We start from the raw sequence: 15483 nt of genomic DNA on the forward strand, positions 1-15483 counted from the left end.
TTTCTAACTCTTTTCTCTAGCAATTTCATTATTGATTTTCATATTCTTATTATTGATAGTTTGCTATTTGAGTTAGATTTTATTTTATCTCATTGTTACACACACCCACTTGAGCTTATTGTATTTGCATTCATAATATATTGTGGGTTGGTGAGAGGTTGTAACATTGAGTGTGAGCTTTCATTGTGTTCTCATCCATAGTTGAGAACAATCAATTATTGTATTAAGCCTCAGTGTGAGATTCTCTTTGTAATACACTTGTACACCGAGAGGAGTGTGTGGTGAGAGTCGGGGATCGTCCCAAGAGGAGTGGCGTTGGTTGATGAGCCTAGGAAGAGGTTGTAACCGAGCACTTGAAGGAGACACGGCTAGGTCCAACACTTGTGAGGGTGTAGAGTGTGATTGCAAGAGTGTTGATTGTAAAGTTTTCGGTTAGCTAGAAAACCGAGTGTGAGGTGTAAACATTGTTCGGGTGAACGTAGAAAACCCGGTTGTGTTAGTGGATTTCTCTCCGGGAGTGGGGAGCGGAGACGTAGGACGGAAGATCCGAACTCCATGATCATATCTTGTGTTTGAGTGTGCTTTGGCGTTTATTTATACTTGTGTTTATATTTTATATCCTTGCATATATATATTCATCATATAGGATATATCTCATTGTGTATATTGCATATTCTTGCACATAACTCTTTGTATATCTATCTTGCAAGAATATATTTGTTAATTAATTTTTAATTGGCATATAATCGGATTAGATTAGCATAAGACCCTAATCACCCCCCCCTCTAGGGTCTAACACCTCCAACTGTTGCAGACTACTAGGGCTTCATACCAACGGGACTTGATTGCAATCCATAAATGCCTAGTACAATCCTCAACATAGGAAACAAAATACCGATTACCTCCCAATGATGCCTCCTTGGAAGGCCCCCAAATGCCTGACTGAACACCTCCTATAAGACCTCTCGATCGATGGATAGAAGTGTCAAACTCCACCGCAGTCTTCTCGCTCATCCTAATGTGCCCAAAGGACTTCAATCTACAGGTCATAGCACTCCTCAACAATCTACGCACGACATAACCAGTCATATATCCCAGCAACAAACAATGCCACAGTCTAGCCAAAGAAGTCGTCAGCTCTCTATCAATCACCGTGCTCCCAAGCAAATAATACAAGTTGCTCTTTCTGACGCCCTTCATCACAATCATGGATCCCAATGTGACCTTCAAGCGTGCATCCGCCAAGATCACCCTATAGCCTGCTGCCTCCAATGCCCCAAGTGAAATGATATTCTTCTTCAATTGAGGAACAAACCTCATTTTAACCAACTCCCGAATTATCCCGTCACTCATCCGAATCCAAACGGTACCAATACCACCAATAGGGAATTTGTGATCATTGCCCATGAGCACAACATCCCCTCTTTTCAACTCCTAAAAGCTGGAGAACCAATCCCTCCTAGGGCATATATGGTAAGTAGCACCCGAATCTAATATTCACTCAGTGGAGTCAGCAACACCAACTGACGGAAGAGTTGGGCATGAATAGCCGAAGAATCTGAATCTGAAATGTCGCCACTAGCCTTGGCAATATTCAACTCTGAAGCTTGAATAGCTTTTCCCTTATTCTTCCTGGCTTGCAATTTTGGGCATTCGGCTTTTTAATGTTCATCCTCTCTACAAAAGGCACACTGCTTCTTACCAACTGTAGGATGTCCTCCTCTAGACTGTGACCTCCTACCACGGTTTGGACTCTTAGCTCTTGCGACCAATGCCCCCGCTACCGGCTCAATAGAAGTCTCATTGTCCTTCTTACGAAGTTGATAATTCATAAGTGTCACGGTGACCTCACTATACGAAAGAGATGTCTTCCCATTAATAAGAGTGGGGACGAAGATCTCATATTCCTCGTCTGGCAAGGAACTCAATAGTAACAACGTCTTATCCTCATCTTCAACCATAACATCTACATTCGTCAAATCCATAAGTAGCTTGGTGTAGTGGTTCATGTGATCACTAATGGATGTCCCATTCTTCAATTGGAAGCGATAAAGCCTCATCTTTAAATACAACCGATTTTCCATGCTCTTCGTCAAATACTTGCCCTCTAGGACCCCCCAAATCTTATTTGCCGAAGTCTCATTCATCACATCATATTTTAGATCTTGAGTAAGACAAGACCTAATCACACCACATGTCGTTCTATTCATGTCCAAAATTATTTGTGTCATTGAACTTCTCCACATCTATCTTCATAGAATGGATACTCAAACTTTGGACGGTCTTCACACTAGAAGAACCCTCCCTACCTTTATCTTTTCCGGTCATATATCTCAAAGCACCCAATAACAATTGCGGAACAAACAAGAAATAGATCCAACTTAAAAATATAGAAACTTTACCACAAAGATCCCACCTTTAACACCAACCAAAGCTCTAGATGAACTTCCTAACTGATCTAGTCCTCCAAAAAGCTAAAGCGTTGCCCGGAGCTCTGATACCACTTATTGGGAAAAACCCCCGATGCCGAGATCCAATACCAAATCGCCGAGAGAGAAAGCCAAACACACCAACTCAATTAGCACAAATAATCAACACCAGTTTTAACGTGGTTCGACGAGATGCCTACGTCCACGGGGCAAGGAAATGAGAGTTTTCACTATTAGAAATCAAGGGGATACAACTAGGGTTACAAATCTCACAAAAAACCCTCTTCAAATCACACTTGATCTCTCCAAATGCTCCTACAATAGAAGCCCAACAAAACCCCTCTATTTCAGCTTAAAACCCTTGCACACAAAACCCTAGAAACACCCCTTAGCTATTTATAACAATCCAAAATGAAACAGGTCTGGAACCCAGATTCAACCCAAACCGCTTCGGCGGTCGACCGTCACGGTCGACCGCACCAACTCTAGAAATAGTCCCAAACTCCAGAAGAAAACGCGGTCGACCGCCAAAGATTCAGAGACACAGTGAGGTCCCGTGCACGAACGCGGTCGACCGTCACGATCTCGCGATCGACCGCCGACCATCCAAAACGTTCCCCAGGCTCCATCAATTGTTCTGCCAGTCCTACGCTACAGTTACACCCCCAACCACACTCATCTCTCGTTACAGTGCATAGGGGCTCATATGAGAATTTTTTAAAATTCTCATGTGGGCCCCCGTACACTGTAGCGAGAGAAGAGTGTGGTTAGGAGGTGTGCCTCTAGCATTTTCCATATGAAAATCAGCACATAATTATCTGTTCACATACGAGAAGTTCTAATATGATTTTTCCTTCCTAAAACTTACATGGAATCAGGGTCGAAAATCAGACCCATATTATAGTGAAGCGGGGGCCTGACCAGACCCAAAGAAAATTGTGGTGCTCTCATAATTTTGGTCGTTGGGTGAACCGAAAAACCATTTTTCGAAGCTCAATTTTGTTGTGGCCATTAAAATTAAAAATCCAATTAGAGATTTTTCACCCATTGCCTCATATTGCGACGTATTAGTTTGTTTGATCCAGCTATTGGTGTTTTTCTTGCTTTGTAGAAAGCATAGAAAAGAATTTATCACATTATCCATATGCATAATGAAAATGGTTATGCTACTCAGGGCTAAGCCAAAAAGGTTGGTTTGTTTGGGTTTTAACATTTTTATCAAACTAAAACGAATCAGTTCGTTCTAAATTGAGAATTAAAGGGTGAGATATTTAGGCATGTCTATTTTACTCTGCATGGGTCTAATTAAAACGGATTATTTAAATGACCCGAAGTTTGCAAAAGTTCCAACTAAACCATCTAAAATTTAAAACGTTTATGTTCCATTAGAACATCCTGAAAATAGTCCCACGTGAGGGGTCATGTGACAATATAGAATCATTAATAACCTTAATATGTTATTAATTTACAATAAAAAAGCCTTATGTTATATTATTCTTCTTCCTCTCTAATTAAACCTAGGGTTTTTCTATAGAGTGCCCATGGACACTCTATAAGAGAGGAGAGAGATAGAGAGAAATGAATGAGGAGGGGATCCCAATGCAAATTAGGGGTCCCATTCTCTTCATTCATTTCTCCCTATCTCTCTCCTCTCTTATAGAGTGTCCATGGACACTCTATAGAAAAACCGTTAAACCTAAAGCTAAAACTTTTGCATTGTCTCTCCTCAATTCAATGCAAGGAGACATGAAAGAAAGCTCAAGATGTTCAAGCTTAACATCAAGCATGGGAGAAGAGGGAGGGGATGATGATGAGGAGACAAGGATTTGAGAAATTTAAGAAGTTTAACTTAGAGATGGAAACCCTAGCCCCAATTTCTAGACAAATGGCACAAATTTCCATTCCCCCAATATGAATTGAGTCAATTTGCTACCCAAATTGAGGTCTCAAATCGCTAGAGCTCTTTGGGTATAGCAATTTTGGAGAAGATAAGGACTCCGATGTTTTCTACTATTGTCTAAATTTAAGTGATTTTTTTTTTAAAAACAGTATGACATTTAGCGCAATTATCACCGGACATCATTCGGATTCTAATTACATGACGAACAAAGAGCGTAGGGCCTCAAAGGTTACCCAGGCCCAATATCCCCCGACTCCTCGTGACAAAATGGTAGTCCCATCTTCTCTCGTCTTCCCACTGCTCATATTTATCACCACCTATAATAATACCAAAAAACACTCATGAAATTCTAAGAAGAAAAGAAAAGAAAATGAAGACCGTAATTGCTTATAGTCTCTTGTGCACTTTTAAAATGGGGCGTCATCGAGTAGGGAAGGAGAAAATTTGTAATTTTAGAAAGCACACTCCTTTACTATATCGATTTTAGGGGTGCTGTAGATAACACCTAATTTTTTAAAATTAGATTTAAATCTCGCATCGTCTATTCTTCCAAGATGTCAAAAAGGCTAAAATACCTTTGGGGAAATATCCATTACTAATTCCAATTTAAAAAAATCCAAATCGATTAGATAACCCCCCCTCCTTTTTTAATAACCAGCAGGTGAGAAATTTAGTTTAACGGTGTCACATTAGAAGGGTTAAGTAAGAAAAGTGGAGATCAAGTCGAATTAAAAAATTTCAAGGCGATTATGTAGAACACTTCCAAATTGAAGAGGTTTAATCAAATCAAAATAGTTGAGGGAGGTTTCCTTGCCGCACCATCCATAACTCTTTGAACCAACCTCTAAAATAGGTATCCATTATTCCATCAACTGATTTGTTTAGGTTCAGGTTGAAATTCTTTCATCCTAAATTGACCTAAAAATATCCTAAATCGAAACGATAACTGATACATAAAATTTGCAGAATCGTATATTTAGATTCGAATGTTTGATCGGGGTGAACCAGGTGTTTAAGGAAAAGCTCTTTTCGAGCCCCATGACTTACAAAATAGTTATACGTACTTAAAGTTTTGTTCTGTAAGCGTCGATTACTTTAAAGATAAAGATTGTCCTATTTTGAAATTGTTGTTGAACTTCAAAAGTTTTTCCTACCACTGGTTTTGCAGCAGCATCCACCATGGAGAGTCGATCAATTTGATCTATCTAATTAGTACAAAATTAATTATACTACCGTGCATACCATTCGAAATATAAAACTTATCTAGATTTTAAATTTTGACTTAAATAAAAAATGCACACACTTCAGATGCACGTACAAAGTCAATATTTTAAAATCGACTACATTACCAAGTTGGCAACTTTAGTAGGACCTTTTACCAATTTGATATTTTTTTCCCCTTAACTTACGATATTATGGTATTATTAATATAAAAAATTATCAGTCTAGTTATTTTTTCCTACCGAATATACCAATTTAAATATGTTTTCCTCAACAGAATAATATACGTTAATAATATGTTGGTTTAGCCTTTCAAATTTTCACGTGCTTCAACCGACACGAGTCTAATAAAAAACCCATTTCCACCCCTTTCATCCTTTCTTCCGAGGAGTAGCATCCCTTTTTGAGCCTCTCCGCACAACATGGGCCTTGGATTTGTCGTTTGCAAATCGATAAACTTTCAAGTCGCCCGTTTTCACACCGGGATGGATACGTGCACTTCCACTCCCAGAACTTCCTTCCTTACAAAAATCCAAACCGGCCAGCCCATTCTTATCTTAGTCTGCACCAAAATCGCTACACTTATCTATATATCATAATCCCAGCGGTCTAATCAACAACTTTGCTTGCCACGTGGAAGCGTCGCACGGCATTCTCGGGCTTCTTTCTTAAAACCGCTTTTAAAAATAGTGTTATTGTGGGGAACCTATCTTTTTTATCTTCAATTTATATATATAAATCAGTTTTTAAAAATTCCTTGTTAAGATCAATCATCTCGGTTCATTTTTCATTTTAATTTTTTTTGAAAATTGATCTCGTATAGCCTCCATTAAACATCATCTTTCTAATATATTTAGTATTGATAACTAGTGATTATAGCAAAATTGAAAAAACTTAACTTAAAGATGATGAGAGCACTGGGTTACTCGTTAGGAAGTTTGGATGTGACCCTCGAGGAGGTCTCGGATTTTGTTGATGTCTGATATCACACAGTAAGTGGAAGTCGCAGAGTTGCTGGATCGTCGAGAGATTGAACTGTCGAGAGGGGGCCGCTTTCCTTCTTCGACTTTATGTCTGGTTCTCAGAGCTCGGGGTGGACGGATCACCTGCACATACAAGAATCGTGAGAGTACGAGGCTTGTTTCCCCTGTAGTACCTCCTACGGTCAAGTCAACTGGTGGACTTGGGTGAGGTGAAGGAAGAACGGTGTGCTCTTATAATATGTGTCTAGAGAGTTTTCAGGTAGTAAGAAAATCCAACCTCTTTTCATGACGAATAGCGTATGTATATATAAAGGACGCCAAGGGCCGAATAGGCATCTAGTGAGAATGCGGTTTATGATGATGGCGAGGGGTGAGCTGGAGGCCGAGTCACCCTTTGCCTGATACGTGTCGATTGGTGAGTGATGGGAGGTCACTTCAGTGACATAGGGAATCAGCAGCCGTCGAGGTTTGTCAGCGAGTGACGTGGAGTCACTTCTGTGGTATGGGGATCCTGCAGCCGTCGAGAATTGTCGGCGAGTGATGTGGAGTCACTTCTATGGTATGGGGATTCTGCAGCCGTCGATGCTTGTCAGCGGGCAACATGGAGTCGCTATGATGATCATAATTGGTAAAATAATGCTGAGAAGTAATGTTCTGAGTCGCCCTCGGGAGAAGTGTCGGCTGATCGCTGAGTAGCAATCTTTTGCTCGACTGAGTCCGCCTTTCGGGTCGTCTTTGGAGAATGAAGCCGGCTCGATTGAGTCTGTTCTTGGGATAACATATTTGTAAGAAACAGGGAACACCCTGTAACATATTTGATTCCATAATTAAAAAAGAAAAAGGTGAGTTTAGGTGATCAATTGTAATAAAATAATATTTGAAAATAATTTATGTGTAAATTAATAATTAAAGATGGATTCTACAGATTAACGTTATTTAAAAGGTGTTTTGTTGGGGGGAAAATATTATTTTCTGATGACCCGTGTCGAAAAAGAGACCGACAGAGTGTGATGGAGCTCTGAGACGTACCAAGTCCTCACTCCTCATAAGCTGCCAATATTATATACATCCCCTGAGAGAGAAATGCTTGACCCTTCTACTCTCTTTGGCCACTCAAAAAAAGAACCATAAAGATAGAAGATTCTCACTTACTATAGATAGATCGCATCTCTTCAAGTAGTAGCGAAGGCAGAGCGTGTTGCGGGAAATTAAAAATAAAATAAAAAAGAGGAGGAGAGATTTAAATTTAAGATGGGTTACGGGCGTGTGGCTGAGTTTGCATCAGATTTGTGCTCGTTTCCTCGTTTTTACAGGAGACAGAAGAAGATAAAAGAGCTGCAGACGGTGGAGATCAAGGTTAGGATCGATTGCGAAGGATGCGAGAGGAAAGTTAGGAAAGCAGTTGAAGGGATGGAAGGTATTTTATCAATCAATCTAAATTGCTTCTACTATTTAATAAGTTTATTTTCAATAAATATCCACTATTTAATAAATTCCTTTTACTAAGCTAGAAAAATGATCTGTTTATATGTCCAGTTTAAAGTCACTTGTTTTTTTTTTTCAACCCAAAGCGGGGGTTTGTACCAATATTATTGAATTTGGATCCACCGATTAAAAACTGGGGTTATAATTTAAAACCCCAAGGATTCTTAAGCCTACGACTTCTGAAATCATTCTTAACCCGGAAATAACATACTGAACTAATTCTGAAACCGAATTCATTGTTATATGAGTTGACACTTGACAGCCCAATTTTGCAAAATTGCAGAGAGCTCACATAGCATAGACTTAGCAGTCCATTTTGCAAAATAGACTACCATCTCATATACATTAATTTTTCCTAATTTTAAACCCAATTTCTGTATTTTACCAGTAGTGTTTTGTTATGGTTGTCTACTTTGCTACTTTTAACATTTAAGTTGTTATATTTTGGGCCAAGTTGCTGTATTTTGGGCAAGTTGCTACATTTTTCTTAAACATACACCGTCTACAAAGAAACAGAAAATGGTTTAGATGGGTATGCGAAAAATAGAAAATGATTTAGATGGATAATTATTGTTCATAGTTTGGATTTAAGAATGATATTGGAGGACTATGGGTTTAAAAATAAATCAACGCAAAACTATGGGCTTAAAGAATAACATATTAATTATTTGTGATGAAAATTTTATGTGTATTAAATTCAATATATATTAATCATTGAATCTTAATATATATTAATCATTGAATCCGTACATGAATCATAAAATTAAATTCAATGATTCAAGGGTTGATCTCTCTTTAATACACAATTAATGTCATGATATACATGTAACATCATCACAATTAATGTCATGATATACATGTAACCTCATGGACCTGAGGCCAAGGGAGCCTTGGCCACACCTTGAAATAATAATGAAATTATGCTAGTAATACTGATTAGTCTCCAAAATCTTCTTATTTTGAAATTAGCCTCTCAACTCTTTCAAGTGTTTTCAAGTAGTCGTCAAAATCTTCATATTTTGAAACTAGTCACCTCAAACCTTGGACTTGTTTTAAAATTAGCCTCCAAATTAGTGGCAGTCGCATTCGGTGACTGTCGTTGTCACTTGCTCTACTCGGGGGACACTTGTCCTAAATCATAACCAAATCCCAAAATCCTACACTAACCCCAAACATACGCAAGTGTGTGTGTTTCCAATACCAATCGCGATAGGGTAGTAGGTGTTGGGATTATGTCAATAACAGTCTGCGATAGGGTAGTAGTGTGTGTGTCCCTAATAACAGTCGCGATAGGGTAGCAGGTGTTGGGAATTATGTCTTTGATTCTCGGTATATCTTCATGCGAATTAGATAGGGTTAGAGATCTATCATGATTAGAATATTGGGTCTCATCATGATTAGAAGTTTGAATCATATTCTAATTAAGAAGGTAGATTAGAGATAGAGTTTTGGTTTCCATATATATATTCTTCTATTGTTGGAGGAAAAACCAAATAGATGGGAGTGCCAATATTCTTGTAATTTAGAGTTAGCAGAGGATGTAACATGATTCAAGAATATTGTGCGAAAGGCGAGAGTTTCGTAGTATTTGTTCGTTCAAATGATTGTAAGGAGAGAGCTTAGAAGAGAATATGAGAGTTGATTATGTATGTGAGGTTGAGAGATTTTGAGACGAGAGTTGAGTGATTCCTCTTGTAGTTCGCCCTGATACATAGTGGATTTCTCGTATTGTTGCCCCGTGGACTTAGGTCGAAGTTGGTCGATCGAACCACGTAAATCTCGGCGTTCTTTCTTCTTGATTGTGGTTATTTTATATCTTGTTAATTGTGGTTGGCTTCCAAGTTGCGTAGACCGTAGTAGGCGAGGAGACTAAAATTCCCCAACAGTAAGGTAGGGTGGTTAGACTTTTTCTTAAAGAAATAATCCACTCCAAAATCCAAATAAAAGCTGACTAGGGAGACTAATTTCAAATTGGTTATGAGAGTTGGAACTAATTTCAGTTATTTGCGGAACTAATATCAAAGTATTAAAGATTTGAGGGGCTAAATATTGAACCACATACGAGTTGCGAATTGTGACTTTGGGATAAACATAACATCCTCTCTTTGCCCGTGGCCCTTGGTCCTTCTCTTTTCCCTCACAGTTAATTCCTCAAAATTCCTCAAAACTAAATGAAAGATTAATGATTGTTTGGTGCACTATATTGAGAAAAATATATTTTGTAACATTAATGAGAAATATGTCATGAAAAAAGTTTCAAGAAAAGGAGACAAGAAAATTGATATTGTAAACAATATAGGCTAATTTGAATTATTTGATGTCGTACTTGTACAGAAAAATAGGTTATCATGTCTAAATATTTTTTGAACCCCCTTTTAGAAATTCCTGGATATATCAACCACTGCCGTGGACCGGGATATTTGATATTTCCTTGCACGGTGGATGTCTTAATATTCGTATTGATGAAATAAGAGGCATTCACTCAAACCAAATTATTGCTTATCTGGGATCTAAAACTTTGATGATCTTGCTTTTAAGGTGTGAGCAGCATAGAGGTGGAGCCAAAGCAGCACAAGCTAACCGTAATCGGATACGTGGACCCCAAAAAAGTGTTGAGGAGAGTTCGGAGGAAGACGGGGAAGCATGCAGTACCGTGGCCGTACGTACCCTACGATACCGTATACCATCCGTATGTGACGGGCGCGTACGATAAGAAGGCCCCGGCCGGGTACGTGCGAAACGTGGTGGAGGACCCTAACGTGGCCCCTCTCGCACGTGCTAGCTCTACCGAGGTCAGGTACGCGACGGCGTTCAGCGACGACAACCCCAACTCTTGCGTAGTTATGTGAGTTTTTGAAGCGCGTACTTATTTATGTAAGTGGTTTGGTTGTTGGGTGTGATGGTTTGGTTGTTGGGTGTTTTTGGCTCGTAGTTGATTTTGATGGATTTTGGTATAAAGACATGTACAAGAATTTTGTGTGCTTGCACTAAAAAGTGTTTTGTTTAAGTTATAGCGTGTTATAATATTGTTGCCGTATTTTGAGAAAGCTGGATGCTACAGACTGCTAGTTTTAATTATAGTACCGTGTACTATTTGATTTGATCACGGTGCTGTGTATGAATAAGTGCGGCGATGATGGAGGTCAGATCCACATCTAACCATTCGTGCGAGGAAGGATCTCTTCACGGGCACACTAAGTTTTATTCACACTTGGTTAAATATCAGGATTAAGTGTTTTTAATATGTTTTCTAACTAAAATTTATTTCTTGGTACCGCTTCGATGGTTTTTGCTCATTTATGTCTCTAAATTTTAACATTGTGATTATTTTTTTTTATGTTCGTTTAAATGAGCTACACCCAAGTTAAATTTTCTTGTTGATAATTGAATTGATAGAAATGTAATCTGAAGTCAATTTAACTTATTATGTTATTCAAACTGACATGAAATCAAGTTTGGCCTGAGATAGTATAATATTACAAAAATAAAAACAATTGAAAAAACAGCGTTATATAAAGAAGATGGATAATTAATTAAAGCTAATAAGACAAAATGATTGATTAAAAGATGGCTAAAACAACACAAAAGAGAATATGAAGATTGTTCCTAGTCTTCTGAATCATTGTCATCATATAAAAGTGTACTATAGTTAGCATTAATCTTTAATTTATAATTTTTTAAGTCTATCAAAGATTCAGAAGATTAGGAACAATCTTCATATTCTCTTTTGTGTTGTTTTAGCCCTCTTTTAATCAATCATTTTGTCTTATTAATTAGGTTTAATTAATTATTCATCTTCTTTTTATAACGCTATTTTTTCAATTGTTTTTATTTTTTTAATATTATACTTTCTCAGGCCAAGCTTGATTACATGTTAGTCTGAATAACATAATAATAAGTCAAATTAACAAATGACCCCTTGAATGGGAAGTCAATTTTTACACCCAACAAAAAATGGCAACAACAGTGGGAGAAATCGTTTCTTCAACCGAAATGGTAGTACACAGTACGATGACATTGCGGAAGGGACAACAATCCATTTATTCAAATTTTTATTGAGCTGCCATCAATCATTCTGCACCTTTATATTTTTCGATAATTTAGACTACATTTAGATGCTAAAAAATGATAGTAAACCTTAAATTAGAAGTTAAATTTATATATCTTAATAAAAGAATATCGAATAACAACTCTCTCTTTTTTTTCTAAGTTTTGAAATTTTAGTTGTTTTGTTCTTTTGTAATTTTAAACTTTTGAGGGTGTGTTTTGCAAATTTTAAAACTTTGAGAGTTTTTTTGTGAAAATTTTAAATTTTAAATTGGGTGCTTGTAATTTTCATGTTTCTTTGTGTTAGCAGTATGTTTTCGAATGTCAGGATATTTCTTGCAACTCTAAAATTTTGAGGGTGTTATTATAATTATTAAAACTTTGGATTGTTTTTTTACAAAAAATAAGTTTTTAATGGTCTGCTAATAATTTGTGGATTTGATATGTATTGGTTATATGTTTTGAAATTTCAGAGGTTTTTGTGAGTTTTAACTTTTGAATGAGTTTTTTTATAATTTTTATAACTTTGAGGTTATTTTTTACAAATTCTAAATTTTTAGGTGCCTAATGTAATCCCTTGAATTCATCTTTGTTGTTTGTGAGTTTCAAATTTTTAGAATTTCAAAGGTGATTTTTTATTATCTAAATTTTTGAGAGTGCTTCTATTTTCTAAAATATTGAGGGTGTTAATTGCATATTTTAAATTCTTCCGACGCTGTTGTTAATTTTTAGATTTCATGTTTGTTATTTTAAGTTTTGAAACGTCAAGATGTCTTTGTATAATTTTGAATTTTTGAGGGTATTTTATGTAATTTTTGAAACTTTTTGGGTTATTTTGTCATCCTTCGTATAGTATAGCATATTAGTTCTTTACCTTAACAAACTAATATTGTGGAGCTATTTCATATATTTTATTAATTTTTTTTAAAATTATTGAGCTGTAGGTAGTTCATATGAGATTAGGATATGATATGATTATAACGAGGATATATCAAGATTTTTATGGAACTAGGATAGGATGTAATTATGATAAGGATTGTTGGATTTTTTGGTCAAAACTACATTCCAAAATGAGTTTTCAAACTATATATATTAACTACAAGTACTTTTCATAAATGCTTAGTAACCTAGTGGAAAGTTTATGTTTTGGTGTGTTCGCTCGTCATATGAGGTTCACCTGTTTGACGAGGTTAGCTTATCATATGAAGTTCACCTGTTTGACGAGGTTCGTATGTCATATGAGGTTCACCTGTTTGACGAGGTTCGTCTATAATACGAGGTTCGCTTGTTTGACGATGTTCGCTCCTTTGATGAGGTTCGTCTGTCATACGAGGTTCGCTCGTTCGACGAGGTTCGTCTGTCATACAAGGTTCGCTTGTTTGAGGATGTTCGCTCGTTCGACGAGGTTCGTCTGTCATACGAGGTTCGCCTGTTTGACGATGTTCGTTCGTTCGACGAGGTTCGTCTGTCATACGAGATTCGCTTATTTGACGAGGTTCATTTGTCATATGAGGTTCGCTTGTTTGACGAGGTTCGCTCGATCGACGAGGTTCGTCTGTCATACGAGGTTCGCCTGTTTGACGATATTCGCTCGTTCGACGAGGTTCGTCTGTCATACGAGGTTCGCCTGTTTGACGACGTTCGTTTGTCAAACGAGGTTTGTCTGATTTGATGAGACGTGACCTTTGCGTTTCGTAGCAACGCGTCTATTGATTGCCTCGTATTCTAGAGTTACTGTATGCAGCAGTTACAACAGTAATTATAGTAATTTAATGCATGATGTTACAATCTTAATTGCCATTGAGAATTGTAATAGTCATATTAGTTGCTAGTGACTCTTGAGCTGGCCTTAGAGGCCTATAAATAGCGCCCTTGGACAACTCTTGGTTGCTGCTGGAAACTCTCGCGAGCGTGGAATACGAACGTCAGTATAGAATACGAACGTCGGTATGCACACGCGAGCTTGGAAAATGAACGTCGGATCGACGTTGTTGTTACTGTTATTGTGCTGCTGCTGCAGAACTGTGCCTGTAAGAACTCTAAAACCGAAAGGTTTTGAACCGAAAGATTCTGAGATCGAGGAGATCTTTTGCGTTGACCGAAAGGTCTTATAGATCGAGGAGATCTTGACAGTACTGGGTTGGTGCACACCAGAGTACTGCACTGCTATTCCTGAAAGCAGTTTCGCCTTGGGATCCTTGTACCGGAGTAGGACAAATATTGCTTTAAGCACAGTGTTTCTCAAACGCACAACAGTTAATTAAAAAAATTAAAATAACAACACATCTAAATTCCTCTGTTTAATTCCAAATTTAACCTCAATTTCTAACATTCTTAAGGCAATATTTTAGATCTACTAATGGATCCTGCGAGGACTCTTGGAGTGGACTGTCTCAAGTTAGAAAATTTTGATGGATCTAACTTTAACACGTGACGTTGAAATGTGATTTTTGGGATGCAACTCCTAAAAATCTACTATGTGGTTTCTGAAGAGAAACCTAACTTTGAAGAAGACTCAGAGTCTGAAGCCTCTTGGATTAAAGATGATCATTTCTGCAGGTGTTATCTCCTTAACTGCCTGGCTGATCATCTGGCAGATGTTTACACCAACAAGTTCTCTGCAAAGAAAATCTGGAATGCTCTGGAGGAGAAATACAAGGATGAGGAGAAGCTTTCCAAGTCTCACCTTATTGACAAGTTTCTTAACTTCAAATTCGAAGATGACACTGAGGTTTGCCTCAAGTCAAAGTGCTCGAAAAGCTTATTATGAAGCTGAAGGATGAAAAGATTAATCTTTATCAAACATTCATTTCTGAAGCAATTGTCAACAAGCTTCCTCCATCTTGGATGTCATTCTCCACGGACATTCAAAGAAGGAAAAGACAGGTGATTTTGTCTGATTTGAAGAGGTTCATTCGGATCGATGATGAGATTCAGACTCGTACAAAGAATAAGCTCCTAGCTAAGTAGAAGGCGTATGCTAACATGATGGTTACTAACTCTGAGAAGGATACCGGTTCTTCTAAGAAAAAGAAGTCTTTTAACAAAAAAAATCATAATCTGAAGAACCTGAATGTTCAGAAGAAAGATTTCAAGAAGAGCGGAAAATGCTTCAACTGGGGAAGCAAGGATATTTTGCCAAAGACTACAAAGTACCAAAGAAGTGAACAATACACAATGTTAATCAACTTGACAATTGTGTGTCTATGCTCTTTCAGGTGAAAACTCAATTGTAAATGAAGTATTGTTTTCTGCTTACTCCTCTGTATTATGACACAATAGGTTAGGACATGTAAATTATAGAAAATTGTCTAGTATGAATAAGTTAGGATTACTTCCAAAATGTGGGGGTAACAAACCTGAGAAGTGTGAAGTCTGTGCGCAAGCAAAGCTAACAAGTAAGCCATTTCTAAGTGTC

The 15483-nt window shown here is 37.5% G+C and overlaps 1 protein-coding gene across 1 annotated transcript; it reads left to right on the plus strand.

Moving 5' to 3' along the window:
• LOC109837048 (heavy metal-associated isoprenylated plant protein 27-like) lies at window positions 7622-11065 on the plus strand. Its single transcript, XM_020405130.1, has 2 exons — window positions 7622-7950; window positions 10557-11065. The coding sequence occupies exons 1-2, from the start codon at window positions 7785-7787 to the stop codon at window positions 10865-10867; spliced, it is 477 nt and encodes a 158-aa protein (XP_020260719.1). The 5' UTR covers window positions 7622-7784; the 3' UTR covers window positions 10868-11065.

This window comes from Asparagus officinalis, chromosome 4 (genome assembly GCF_001876935.1).
Source record: "Asparagus officinalis chromosome 4, Aspof.V1, whole genome shotgun sequence".
Lineage (NCBI taxonomy): Eukaryota > Viridiplantae > Streptophyta > Magnoliopsida > Asparagales > Asparagaceae > Asparagus > Asparagus officinalis.

Coding starts and splice junctions, on each gene's coding strand:
- LOC109837048 (XM_020405130.1), top strand. CDS start 7,785: ATGGGTTACGGGCGTGTGGCTGAGTTTGCATCAGATTTGTGCTCGTTT. Junction 7,951..10,556: donor AGCAGTTGAAGGGATGGAAG/GTATTTTATCAA, acceptor CTTGCTTTTAAG/GTGTGAGCAGCATAGAGGTG.